Genomic DNA, 14,755 nt, shown 5'->3' on the forward strand with positions numbered 1-14,755 from the left:
AACCTTTTTTTAACTAATCACATTTAATTAAAAATACATTTAACAAATGTGTGATTTATTATTTATTTCATTTATGCCCTTTCTAAATGGAGAGCAACCACGAGGACAGACTATCGTCAAGTTTAAAAAAATGGTGGCACACTATGTCACACATCGCTTTTGTCCAACACGTTTTGAGCACAAAGACGCAGCACCTTAGGATTTCAAAGGTCTCCTTCATGTGGACTTTTAATAAGCAATCTTATCTTGACTTTTTTTCCTATTCTATTTCATTAGGCCCGTCTTTCCATGCAGGCCACATGCGCTCTGCATTTCAACTCTTATCAAAGCTCCTTTTGGCTGATGATTGTTGCACGGTGAAGATAAGTGGCTGTTATCGAAGAGCGGTGTAATGCCACGGTCGCCGCTGCCCGCCCACAGTGACTTTCAATGCGCTGATAAAAAGAAAAAAAAGAATGGGGGGTGGGGGGGCTATGGGGCTTGAGGGAGCTCAATGCTTTTGTGTCAAAGCTCCTTCGGGATGTTCGGTAAGTTGGCCTCAGCTGGTTGTGCAACAAAAGCCCCTCCCCGCTTCCACAAGAAACTGGATGATGGCGTGGTGGCACGTTACCAGGCCCACGGTAATTACTTTTGTCTAGCCATGAACCAACTTGGTTCCAGGACAAAACAAAAACATCGGGTCCAAGAGGAAGTTTTGACCTTTTTAACTCATTCACTGCCAGATGACGTTCAAAAAATATGTCCACTCCAGTGCTAGGGTTTTTGTCATTGTCACTCAAATTGCAGGACCCACAGAATATTAAGCTGGAGTTATCTGACCTTGAAATGCTGGACAAAAAAAATGCTGTCCCCTCATGGGAGGGAAAAACATTGCCAGAAGTCTGACCAACGCTTTATCGGCACCCCCCGCAAGAAAAACTCGAACAAATTCGGCAATGGCGCTCCACGTCATGCTTTTCAATTCCTGAATACATATGGGAATGGCAGTTAATGAGTGAAATATACTTTACATTTTTCGTTTAAGACGCTTTAATCATCTCCTTTTTCATCTAGACCTCCTTCACGCAACAAAGAGGGTGCAGAAAGTGCTTAAATTTGACGAGCGTCTGTTTTTTTGTGTTGTGTCACATTATTTGTGATTTTGTTCTTTTTTGTTTTTTACTTCAAGATGTCCCTGTGAGAGTAGCTGCTTTTACAGGAGAACATATAGTTTGCTTTTGTTGCTGTGAAATGTAAATGTAAATGTCTCCACTAATCTCCATCCATCCACTTTTTACCCTTTTCATGGCTAAACTGGAGCCTATCATGGTTTTCACTTCTTGGAGATGTTCCTGTGTTGAAGGAATGGTCCCCAGAATCTCACTTTCCTCTGTTTTTCTTAACCAACCAAATGGGAGGCCAACAGCTATTTTGGTAGATTGTACGAACCCAATTCCAATGAGATTTGGACTGCTAGAAAAAAAAAAAAATCGAAAAAAAGAAAAATAGTGGCTGGAAGCAGACCCTGAGCCATGACCACCTGCTGTCACTGCACCGGACAGCAGGGTAATGCAAGCGGAGTCGCATCTCTTGAAGAGAAATCGTCTAAAGCATAATTACCACTTGTCAGCTCTTTGGACACGTGACAAAGCAATGGATGGTTTATTGCCTTCAGAGACTCAAAGGGCATAAGTGAAGCCCCGGATTCAACTTTAAAGCCGGGAAAACAACATCATAGCCGGGCTAAGGGCACTCTGGGGGGATGGCAGTCAGAACAGCTCCATGAAACCAAGCATGAGAGGCATTCTAAACAGATTGGAATAGACTCACTCCTCCGCTGAATTCCCAACACCCCTTCCAGCAATACACGGTAGTTGGACAAATATTGATATTCAAACCGTCCACATGATGGAAAAAAAGGTGGGCCGCCATCATTTTAAACGAGGGGTGTTTTTATTGGAAGGCACTTTGGTGCCATACAAATTTGTTAAAACAGACACCGACGTGAAACGTAAACCCCTTTTCACATTTTTAGTCATTCAGCAAATTTCTCTTTGTAATGACGCCACCAAAGCAGAATGATTGAGTATCAGACCAGCCCTGCCGGAGATGCCACAACCCGCATGTGTCTGGACTTTATTGATTTACCGTATATACTATACTATAAACTATAAGGAGCACCTAAAATTCTTCGAAATTTCAAAAGCTGAAAATGCACCGTAGATATAGAAAAAGTTTTAAAATATGTCATTCATTGAAGGAATCTTATATCTATGGAAAACGTTTTAATATACCGTATTTTACAGACTAAATTCAAACTTCGATTTTTGACCATAATCAGTTCCAGAAACCTGTTGATTATAAAACCGAAACATTTACCATTATAATCAATGTAATCAATGTCCGTTTTTTTTTTTTTTAATCGTGATTGAAAAATACAAACACACCTGCACACATTGGAATGCTACAAAAGGATAGTGTGTCAGTCACAATGAGACACGACACAAGAAAGTGACTTATAATGAATCGGAGGGAAGTTGAGCGGTATATTCAGGTGTGTTCAGTTTGGTCGAGAGCTTATTTTCGGTTGTAAACCGAGGCATGAAAAACTTGACATTTTTGGTCAAAAACCAAATTGGTCGAGAAGAGAGACATTCGAAAATGAAGGTTTGACTGTATAAGGCGCACTGGATTATAAGGCACACCTTCAATGAATGACATATTTAAAAAAAATCCCATATATTAGACGCACTGTCTTATAAACCGCATAATGCTTGTACACCATTTCGATGGGTAAACAAATTAAACAAGCGAAGAAATCATCAACTTCTAAAGATGAAGAAAGCAACGATCGTTCCATGTGATGATAATAATAATAATAAATAATAATAATACATTTCATTTATAAGTGCCTTTCAAAATTTTCAAGGACACTTTACAGTGATCCACATTGAATAATAGGCAATATTGTCGTAGTTCCTTTTGCAAAGCAGTTCTTATTTTGACTTGGTGTACAGTAATTGGATTGACTTGGATTAACCCTTATTAGTCTCGCAGTGGAGAAAATGCCACCCCATTTTCGTGCCCTGTGCAACTGTGCGCATGAGTGGATTTTTCTTTCTTTTGGTAATTTTGTAGACAGGCGTAGTTAGAGAGCACCCTTGTGCAAATCAACAAAGTAGATTGCTTCCCGGGGCAACAAAAGCAGCTCCAGTCACCAAAGTGTCAGGTCTGCCTGGGACGTATGAAGGAAAATATCCTCGGTTGATGCGGCGCAGGCTGCCAGATTTTCAAACGGCGTAAATTAGACTCGCCCCGGCGCAAAAATCGAGACATGCCGATTTCTACGTCGAGTTACCAAAAATAGAGCCCAATAAGTCAGGTGAGTGCTGACTTTTGAGAGCTCCGTGGATGTGACAGAGGTGACTAAAGTAGACTGAATCCAAATCCACTGTGCTCCAAATTGCTTCATGGGGACAGCTCAACATTCATACAATGACCTACATCGCGGCGAAACCACAAAGAATGTCTCAGCGTGTGCACATCAGGGAGTGAGTCCGAGTGATTGGCCACGGCTTCACTTTCGTGGCCGCAAATTGCTTTTGGGGCCGCGGAGAAACCTTCTTATCACATCTCGGAGCTACAGTGCATGAAGACACCCAAGACAACACGTTTCTTCACATTGAATTATTGTCCTGGCAAACGTCAACAGGAAGGCAAATTGGCAGCCAGTGTGTGATTGTGACTGGCGAGGTTCAGAATTGGAAGAAGGCAGCAAAGGTCTATTTTAGGTGATTTCTTTGTGTATGTGTGCGAAAAAAAAAACGCATCATTGTCACAAAAATAGCAAGTGATGATCTAGAGCACAATGGAATTCAATTGAGTCTCTTTTCGGTCGGCATAGCAACCGAAGACAAAAAAGGGAAACAGCGACAAAATATGCCACGTCAGAAAGTTACAGTATTTCTTCAAAAGCTTCAGTTTCACGGAGAAACATAGTCTATATGTCTGTCATAAAGAGGGAACGTGAAAGAAAATGGCCTTTTTAATTGCCCGTGTGTGTTCGTTGTACTTTGCAGTAGTCTCGTGGGGGTGCCTGTTAACCTAACAAGTGTGAAATTAAACCACCACATATGCTTTTGCTCGCTGTCCAGTTCTGTAAACTGTGTTTTGCTGAATGCTGATGTTAGAATTATCCGCTTATGCCTCAGCAAGCTCGGATAATATGTTCAAGTAGACGACATTAAAGCACAATCGTGCCAAAGCTAAAAAGTTAGCAGAGAAGTTCAGGGTTTGCGCATATAAGCATGCCAAACGTAATAAGTCATAAATGCTGGCAAACTTGCCGAGTGTGGGACATAAAGTGTCTTCTGGATACACCATATGTGCGAAATCAGCAACACAAACTATGTAGTGTAATTCAGAGACTTGGTGGAAGAAGTGCTGCCTGCACGAGTGAAAACTGATTTTAGTTTTTAGAGAAACCGTTTCATTTTTTTATACATATGTATTCACCTGCCGCCCTCCACCCACGTGCTGCCTTTCGGTCGTTGTGGTAACAAAAAAAATGTACTCGGGGGCGAAGCGGCAGTGCAAGAGCGAAGTGATTGAAGTGGCTAATTTCCATGAGACAGAACCAACTCCTCCCAACCCCCCTTCTCGTCGCCCCGAACCCCTCAAGAAGAGTACTGTAATTTAAACCATTGTGTTACAAATCCATGTTAAATGCACTGTATTTCTTTTCCTTTGTGTATTTCGAGTAAAGAAGGTTAATTCAAGACACAGATGGACTGCTTTAAAATTGAGGGGTGGTGGAGGGGGTTCTTCAAGTACAAGTTTGCCATTGATATCGAAGTTTCATATCCGCGTTGGTAACCGGTTCTCGTGGCTTGTTTCAGCTGCAGCGGTTCTGAAGTCTCTATATAAATGAAGCTGTGCTGTCTTGTGCTCAACTCCTCTCAACTGTATTTATAGAGCACTTTGAACCTGCCAATGCTGCATACAAAGTGCTGTACATGGAGCGTCTATCATAAACAAGCAATAAATCTGTCACAAAGACAGTAGAAGTAGTAAGGGAGAAAAACTATGATCAAGTCTTAGTCATGCTGAGTCTTTGCATGCTGAGGATATTGTATTGAATTGTATCCCATCAATTATAGAATCATAGCGAAATATTGTAGGTTCTATTTTATGCGCCTGTGTGTGTGTGTGTGTGTGTGTGTGTGTGTGTGTGTGTGTGTGTGTGTGTGTGTGTGTGTGTGTGTGTGTGTGTGTGTGTGTGTGTGTGTGTGTGTGTGTGTGTGTGTGTGTGTGTGTGTGTTGGCGTGTGCGTGTGTGTGTGCTGGCGTGCGCATGTCGGTGTGTAGATAGATCACTATAAAGAAATCTATAAAGACACTTTAGCTAGAAAGATAACTAGCTAGCTAGCTACCTAGCTCACTCGATATCTCGATAGAATGAGAGAGAATGAGAGAGAATGAGAGGGGACGGACGGATGGATGGACAGACAGACAGACAGACAGACAGACAGACAGACATCCGCAGTAAATATTTTACAAGGTGAAATTTCACTGTACAATGAGTGGCCATTAAAGGGTGTATTTGTCCATTAAGGAGGGCTGACGTGAGCATTTTTAACGCCAATTCAACTTATCTACTGAATACTGTACTACAATGTCGCCCAACTCGCCAAGTTAACCAGACGCCTACCCATCTCTCACACCACATTGTAACGAGACCGCTGCCGCAAAAGCCTTGTGTACTTGAATATGTTATTTAGGCCGGCATGACTCATTGATCCTTTTCTGCCAGTGGACTGCGTGGGTTAAAATCTCTGACCCTTCCCCGTGGCTTTGAAATATAAAGTGGCTTCACTAGGCTGCATATTGACAAGTAAATGGTGCTGTCTCTGCTGCTGAAAAAGGAGATTGGTATAATCTGGTGCCCTTTTCTCATATTTTTTGCTGCTCTATCGGCTTTGCTCCTTGCATATGCCATTACAGAACAGCTGTATTTATACTAAGGTTAGATTACACAATGGTGGACACCATTTGTTCATTAAGTCAACAGCTGATCATTCAACATTCATCAGGCAACCTCTGAAGGCAACTGTTTGCACTTATAGAAAAGGGGGCTGAATACTTTTGCACGCCACACTTTTCAGTTTTTTTTATTTTGAAAGTCATGTATAGTTTGCCTTCTACTTCACAATTGTGCACCGCTTTGTGTTGGTCTTTCACATAAAATGCCAATAAAATATGTTCATATTTGTGGTCAGAACATGACAAAATGTGCGAAAGTTCAAGGGGTATGAATATTTTTTCAAGCCACTGTATATGAGCATCGTCTTGGTTCATACAGTAAGTCAAGTCACCAAGTAAATTTCTCATGTCAGATTTCAGTCCGTAGTTTTGATGACATGGCCGTGCGAATGATAACAACAACAAAAAGCAAGAGGCGAAAAAAAACATACATGCACGTTTTGAAGCGGCGCAATAAACTACAGACTCCACAAGCAATACTCAAGCTACACATCAGCGAATACTTGTCTCGACTAAAAAGGCTCTAAAGGAAGCACAACACGTCTATTGGGTACTAATCCAACTAGTTCAGTTTTTACAGAGTGATTACCTAGCCAATTTCATGACGGAAAGTTGAAAAGTGTCTTCTCGGCTCGTCCTCGTAAGGCTCAAGAACCTTACGTTTGCTTTTTGGGTGGGGAAGAAAGAAAACGAAAGTGAAAGAAAATAAAAGTGTGTTCACCGTGTAGATTTTTCATCATACACAATCAGAGCCAGCCAGACTTGATGTGGCCCACTAGGTGAGGTATTATATTGTATGCCTTCATCAGCGAAATAAAATCTGAATATTTTTACTGTTGCCTTGAATATTTCAGATTTTTTTCTGTTTCTGCATCTCTTGCCGATTTTTAATGAAAATGAGAAGTCGGACAATTGTCTGCTGTGTTCATGCCCACAACGTTGCAAACGCCCCTTTCTACCTGTACTTGTCTATGAAAAGACCTTATCCGTGTGCACAATCAGACTGCCCATCAACGTAACACAACACTGTACTAAAAAAGACTTGCAGAGTACAACTGAAGCTTCACTTCTGGATGGTCTCTTGAACAGTTTCTCACATTTATTTCCCCCCTCTTAATCCCCCCCCCCTCCCCCCGGTCCTAAAACAGCAACGGTCAGTTTCAAATGTTCAAAAAGTTGTATGGTATTGATTGCATCAAATAATTTGCCCATTGTGGAGGAGATTTGAATCGATTTTAGCTTATTGATTAGAAAAGTGAATTTATTTATTTATTTATTTATTTATTTAGTTCTGAATCCTGCTTTTCTTCACTTGGATGCCATGGTGCCCTGAGTTTTTACCTTGATTACCAAATTGCCGGCTCTGCACAAAATATTCATCGGTCATTTGCTGAAAATCAGATGCTGCGGCTCACCTGTATTCACAGAAGGTGTCATCATTCATCGGTTGTGACTCCTCATCGGGGTGCAGGTCTTCCTTCTCTTTCACTGCCAAAACAACAGAGGCACTTTAAGTATTAAACGTGTCCCAACAATTATTCAATCTTCATGACGGATAAATTTGATGAACGAATAATTGTCAACCAATCACAACCGTTGCACCTCGAAAGCGGTTTGTTCGTTGACTGCAAAGCAAGGCTTGCAGAAGAGTAAAGCAACACAAAAATAATCCAAAATCCACACGAAAGCATTTGAGCGCATGTCAGAGTTAGATTTCAAAAGGCATGGGCGAAAATCTTTTGGGGGGTAAAACTACAAATGGCGTATGTAAACATTCTATCAAGTGTGAGCACACAGAGCTTCTGTTGTTCTTCAGTTTTTTTTCTATTCACACCTTGAAATCGAACGTAGCAGAAAAAAGGCTTTTATATAAAGAACTGAATGGGCTAAGACGGGAGGTCCAAAAGTGCTTGTGAAATCTTTCAATACTTGTCAAAGCTACCCACGCCGAGTAAGTTTGCAAGGGAGAAGACAGCTTGTGAGGAAATAAAGCACATGTGAGGAGAATGAGTATCTCTCTGCTCCGGGGGAAGTACTGAGGCCCAGCGGGTGCACACGCGCACAGGTGAATAGTCGAAACCGCCTCATCCAATCTTGACAAGATTTTTATTCAGAAGTAATGCTTTACACAGGCATGCAAAACAGTTTTCACATGCTGTTGCTAGTTTGTCAGAGCCTGTTCTGCAGAAAGTTTAGTAGGAACTCACTAATGCACTGGATTTGGGAGAGAAGAGACAAATGAGGAGGATGAACTCGTTTTCGTGATTACAGAAAATACTGACTCCCATGTATCATGCATGTTACTCTCGACGAGATGCGATGTATATATATTGGAGGTCAGTACAGTTGTGGGTGTGTTGTGGTAGAGCTTTTCAGATGGAGGGGTCAGCGACAGAAAAGGCTTGGTCCCCCAGGTATTGAGCCTTGCCATGGGGATGGCGAGGAGGTTTGTGTTTGAGCAGTGGAGGTTGCAGGAGGCAGTGTATTGGTGAAGAAGGTCGGAAAGGCAGGAGGGAGGCTGATTGTGAAGGGCTTTATCTGTGAGTAGGAGTGAATGAGGAGTTTAAACTGAATACACTGGGGAACGGGGATCCAGACGAAGTTTTTAAGGATGGGGGTGTTGTGTGTGTGGGTGAGTAGACGGGCGGCGGCATTCTGGATGTCATGTAGTTTATTGAAGAGTTTGGAGGTTGTACTGCAGAGGATGGGGGTACTCTGCCCGCACAAAAAAAAAAAAAAAAATCCTACTCTGGCTCACTTGAAATTTTAGAGTTTTTTAAAAAATATTTTATGATTTGTTTTAAATTCCTAATGTTTTTATTTTGTGTGCAAAAAAGTAGCTGGTCTTTGACAGCAATACAACATATCAACAAAGGGCACGCATAGTTTTGGGGGTTCAAGTGTAATCATTCCCACGTTCCTCGATTATTATGAAAGCCTTTAATCGCAAAAAATATACTTCTGGAGGCCAGGGTGTAATTAAAAAAAATAAATGTGTCAATGATAAAATGATAAGAACAACTGCAAACATTCAAAGATCAATGGTTGGAAACAAATATGCAACAGGTGATGGAGAGCCATTTTAGATTGTCTCACGTCGCACGTTTTATTTGGGGGGAGGATTCCGGATTTGTGTTCGGAAACGTCAAGCTTATTTTTTTCTAACCTTCAAACTGTGTCATTAGTGCTGCATGTCCTACTAAATTTTCAGGGCAGAAAATTGAGTTGATCACTTCATTCAAAGGGATCAGGCCTGATCGGATATTACCCAAACACTGGGCATGCATGTATGATGCTCTCTCTTTCAGGATGTCAACCAAAACGAAGTCAAAAAATGTGATCAGTGATGTAGGTTTGTCAATTAAGAGAGCCACATTTTGGTTGATTATCCCCAAAAAAAGACACCGGAAAGCAAACCTCCCACTGAAAGACTAACTGACCTTTCTCCATGGCGATCGCATCTTGTCTTCCAGGCGGCGGCGTACCTGCATACTTGCCACCTTGGTTTCTCCGCATAAAGCAGACGGTGAGGACAATGAGCGTGAGCAGCGCCACGGCACACATGGTCCCGATGAACCAGCCCTTGGTGGATATGCTCCGATGTTGACCCACCGCGCCTGCCGACAATGACAAACAATCATTAGTATGGTCGTCGGTGAATATTGGCATCGAAATGAAAACGCAGATTTAAGATGAAACTCGTTTCCTTGAGCGAATATTATTGAAAGAAACACGCTGCACGAGTCCTGATGCAAAATTTGATTTGATGATTGATTTGATGATTCAGCCGTCATTTGTACTTCTTTGAAGGTATCGGACATTTCGCTTCAAATCCAAGAGGCTGCGAGATCGGATCATTACCACATATGCTTAGTTATGCTGAAGAAGTGATGTCAGAGCAAATGGGGCAATCAGGCCAGTCCTAGACCATAATCAGTCAGGACAATAGAAGTAATCAGTGAAGACTCACCTCTGGACAGTCGCGATATTGATATAGGGCCAGAGCTACCAGCAAAATTTTAGTTCGCTGACGAAGCCTCTTGGATGAGACACGGTAATGATGACGATGATGATTATGGTTATAATATAAAATAATAAGTAACTGAATAAAACCCGGACTTCTTATTAATTGCTCCCAGGGGAGCTCGAGTGGACGGTGGTTGCTACGGGGGTGCTTACAACTTGCTCACACTAAGTGCTACTGACTTTGACACTAGTTTGTAACCGCTTACCTGTGATTTGCGTCTGGATAACGTCCTCGAAAATGCTAGCATTATCAAGCAAAGCCTTGGCCATGAGGCGCACCGTGTACACCGTCCCCGGATTGAGCCCGTCAATTACATGGAAACTTTGGGAAGCGTTTACCGCCTTGGATATTCGCCAGTTACCATCACCTACACACAAGCCAAGCACAACAAGTGCAGAAGCAGCGAGTCTCAAACAGTAATCCTTCAAATAAAATAAAGACATGCTGCAAAAGAGGAAGCTTCACAGTTGAACGCCTGTGAGATATCTCAGATAAGCCAACCACTGTATGTTTCTGCAAGCTTAGCTTGTGACCGTAATTGCCACACTATAAGGTGCACCTAAAAGCGATCACTCTTCTCAAAAGCCGACAGCGCACCTTATAATCAGATTGGCCAATATTCTGATTGCTCCTTTTAAATGTTCTGTCAAGCGGTTTGTAACAACTGTAGCTGTTGTAAATACTCTATATTAGTGTTTCTTAATTTGGATAGGGATACAGAACACAACCAGTTACATTGAATCAGCCAATAATGACCAAGCGGGCGTATCATAACTAATTGATAAATTGAGTTGGGTGTGATTTAATCTTCATGGCAGAGGCTCCGTCAAATCCCGAGACGGATTCACCGAATCACCGGAGTTCAATCGAACGCTGGTTGAGAACCACTGCTCTTTATAAATAATGCAGTATTGTAACTTATTCCGTTCAGCGGTGCTCCATCTATTGGATGCATAATGCAACTTCTGAAACTATTGTAGCTTCTAATCTATTGAAACATTGAAAAATGAATTTTCGCATATTGCGGCGGAGGCGCCAAATGTTTGGCCATGTTTAAAAGCCGTCAATTCACTTGGCAAAGGCCAACAAATTGCCTTTGTTATTTCTTGTTTGCCATATGATTTTATCGTTAGTCGACTGATTTGTCGCTCCAATAAATACATAAATGTAGACACGGGTTAAAATAAATATAACAGCTGCTACACTGCACAGGTGGCACATGAATGAGATTGTCCATGAATGCCCCTCACCCCATTCCCCACGATGCTGTCATTGAAATGAACACAGTCGCTTGGCTTGTGTTTGATCTCAAGAGTTTCCACTGAATGCCAAAAATCGAACTGAAAACATGTACCATTTTGAGGCAATGGAGAAAATGTTAAGGAATACATTTGCAACAATGTCACCTATAAATTGTGTCAGTGTGGAGCCGTCGCGAGAAGCTTACGGTTGTTCATATAAGCCACGTAAAGCTGCGAGTCCTGCTGCTCCTCCCTGGCAGTCCAGCTGATTTTGGCATAGGTGTCGCTCACGTAAGAGCTTATGTTCAACACACCCGGAGCTGATAAAAGGGTAGAGAAATAGGGAGGAGGGGAAAATAGAGCAGGGAGAGGGAGTGGAAAACACCACCGGGCACGGAAACGAGGGAAAGAAGACAGAAAAAGAGGATTAGCAAAGCAAATAGGATACCCCTTGCCGTTTGAGAATAGTACAGCTTGTCCTTCAAGATGCCAGTTTAAAAAGGCGACCACGGGCCCCCAGACTTAATTAAACAGTCGGATTTATGCTCACAAAGGGCCAATGCAGTGCTAGTGGGCGAGTGTGACATAGACTCCTCTTTTATGCAGAACCGTCGTATGACTCAAACGGAGCAAAGCGACTTCACGCAGGGAGTCTCACTGTTCATTAAAAGTTCAGGTACTTGAAGGCAGCGTCGTAAGAAGCAAGAGTTAGAGTATGCGTCGTAAATACCTAATGGAGGAGGATGAGTAGCTCTGTCCGGGATCAAGCGAGGAAAGGAAAGAGAGCAGTTGTGGTCTGAAATGACAGAAGATGTCTCAGAGAAGAAGTAAACTCAGAAAGCATGCAAGACTTGAAACAAGAAGAAGAAATGACGACAAGAGAAACATAGAAACATTCCAATTTGCCAGCTTTTCTCTGTAAATTTTGCTCCACTGAGTCTCAGTCCTTGAAGTGCCGACATGATGACGCGCAAGACATTAGCTGTCTGGGAACAGACTGTGTTCAACCTTAATGGTTTTACTGTAGATTAAACCACGGCCTGATAAACGAATGGAAGAAGTAAACACAAGCGAACCTAAACGTCTACTCTCAATAGAATCTAATTTGAACCCTTTCTCAGAATACTCAGATCAACCAAACATCTGGCACTGTACATCTATGTCATCTGCAGAGGCGGTCATACATACTGCCGTCAACAGAGGCCACAGCTGCAGTCAAGAAATAAAAAAATAAATACATACAAATAGTAGTCATGTATTCAAATAAAAGACATCTTAAGTGTCGGGGGCAAGTAACAGACACCAATCTCAGACAGACAGACAGACAGACAGACAAGCAGACAGACCGACAGACCGACAGACCGACAGACCGACAGACCGACTGACCGACCGAGGCTTCTAACTCCACATGCCTCTATTTTCATTTCATTTTAGTCCTCATCCCGATACGACAAAAAGAGAAATATGATTGCTGTGTGTGGGCTGTGTGCATAAGTGGTGGTCTCCTTGTGGGAAAATAGATCCTGATTCTACTGATGGTTGATTTCTGGCTGCAGTCAAGCTGAAGAACTCTTGATTGCTATTTTAGCAAACAAACTATTTTATCAGGATTAGCTACTTTCAAAGCGACCAGCCAACACATCTGTAATAAGTCGACTGATGAAATTTGGTGCAAGTGAGCAAATATTTGAATCCCTGTAGGATACTTGTGGTTATTTTCATTGCCACTTGAGATTTGATCGCAATATGTGCTTGTGATGCTGTTTGTCTCGTTTGAAACCCACCTTATCGCTGCTGCCCTCTTATCTCTGAAGACCCCCAAGAGGGGAATAGACTTTTTCCCCCTCAATCATTTCTATTCTTCTTTTTTTCTAATCAAGAAATCCGTCAACTACTTCTTGTTTACAACTTTTTGTAATTTTAATGTTATTTTTTTAGAGGGGGGTTTGGGGGTATTTGTTATGTGAAATATGTGGTGGTGGCATGAATATCTAGTACAGTGTACATCATCTGCTTTGCCTTTTTTGTGTTGTTGTTCTTTGTTGTGTCACACCAATAAACTGTTATTTACAAGATGTATTTATTTATTGAGTGATTGATTGATTTCTTTATTAGTTCATTTGTTCGGTCGTTCGTTATTTAGTTATTTGTTGAGTTATTTATTCATTGATTGGTTATTGTGCAGTGTGGGTGGAGTTTGCATGCTGTCCCCGTGTGTGTTTGGTTTTTCTTTGGGTATTCTGGTTTGCTCCCACATTTCAAAAACAGTTTATAGGAGTAGGAGTGGGAGTAGGAGGATGATCATCCTTTTATTTGATCGTTGCCATATCATTGTACCCGAAAGGTAAAATATAAAAGACACTTTTTGGTGTGTGGAATCATTTGATGCCCCGCATTTCCTCTTCAGCCGTCACACTGTCTTTCAATCACCGCATATTCATGTCTCTGGATTCATGGTGCTCTGGCGTGGCACTATTGGGAGACATATATTATAGGAAGTAATACGCCTGGAGCACCATACTCCCCAAACAAAACCAGTTTGATCTCTCCACCAAGCCGCATTTACAAACAAATAATCTTACGGCAGGGAGAAAACACTCAAAGTAAACCTATAAGCCTCAAAGGTGGGAGTAACCTTTATTAAATGAAGGACAAATATATACCTTTAAGCTCACGTTTTTCACCTGTTATATACAGGAATTATTTTCGAAAACTCTCGCACTAACTACATTGACATTACAGCGTAATCTCAATGGAAATGATCTTGATAATGTGTGCTTGCTTGAAGCATAAAAGGTGATTGAGGAAAACAAAGATCAACTTGTTAATGAGTTCTGTCTAAAATGTCATTTGATATCTGCATTTTCATTGTGGCAGTGAGCAGGTATGCTCAGAAACAACAGGATTGGAGTTCACCAAATGTATCAGAGATCCGGCTTGTATAGATAGCTGACCTATGGAAATAAAAGTTTTCCTCTTGCATGGAGTTGTTTGTGTCTCTCTGCATTGTCATTAAAGGACAACCGACCCCTACGGACAAGTTGCATCCATAATTTGTAAAATCACTTCAAATGACTTCTACTGATCGCATTTTACAAAGATTCCACCACATATAGTAGCTATATTTTACGTTTTAAGACTCGCGCTGAATATTCATGAAGTCTTGTTTTCGAGTTGATGACGATGCCCGAAGTGACGTCACATTCGGAACGCACCTGGCCAAAAAAGCGACACACAATGCATTTTTGGGTACTCTTTTCGTCGGAAAACATCACACAAAATTACACAAGAAAACTACATAAATGGCGAATCGTTGTGTGTCTCAGCCAATTGCGGTAACACGCATAAAGAAGGTGTACGTTTACACAAATTTCCAGCGGACAAATCAGCCCAACCCAACAGAGTTTGTTCGCCATCTTGTGCATTTTCTGGGCGCTACATCAGAGTCCAGATCTTCACCGGTTTCA

The 14,755-nt window shown here is 41.7% G+C and overlaps 1 protein-coding gene across 9 annotated transcripts in view; it reads right to left on the minus strand.

Annotated features, from left to right (window-relative positions):
• Positions 1–14,755, minus strand: part of LOC148903879 (neural cell adhesion molecule L1-like protein) — a 47,502-nt gene that overhangs the window by 3,025 nt on the left and 29,722 nt on the right. For 2 of the 9 annotated variants that reach the window (XM_089010249.1, XM_089010288.1), the window contains 5 exons: positions 12,019–12,084; positions 11,495–11,608; positions 10,253–10,414; positions 9,506–9,637; positions 7,436–7,508 (listed from right to left, as the gene is read on the minus strand). In XM_089010249.1, coding sequence (XP_088866375.1) covers positions 7,436–7,508; positions 9,506–9,637; positions 10,253–10,414; positions 11,495–11,608; positions 12,019–12,084 — 547 coding nt within the window. Of the gene's footprint in view, positions 1–6,609; positions 6,686–7,435; positions 7,509–9,460; positions 9,638–10,252; positions 10,415–11,494; positions 11,609–12,018; positions 12,085–14,755 lie in introns of all 9 variants that reach the window. The other 7 variants (XM_089010231.1, XM_089010240.1, XM_089010272.1 and 4 more) reach the window with 6 other exon arrangements.

The sequence above is a fragment of the Hippocampus bargibanti genome, linkage group LG01 (genome assembly GCF_051943395.1).
Source record: "Hippocampus bargibanti isolate YZ-2025 linkage group LG01, ASM5194339v1, whole genome shotgun sequence".
Taxonomy (NCBI): Eukaryota; Metazoa; Chordata; class Actinopteri; order Syngnathiformes; family Syngnathidae; genus Hippocampus; species Hippocampus bargibanti.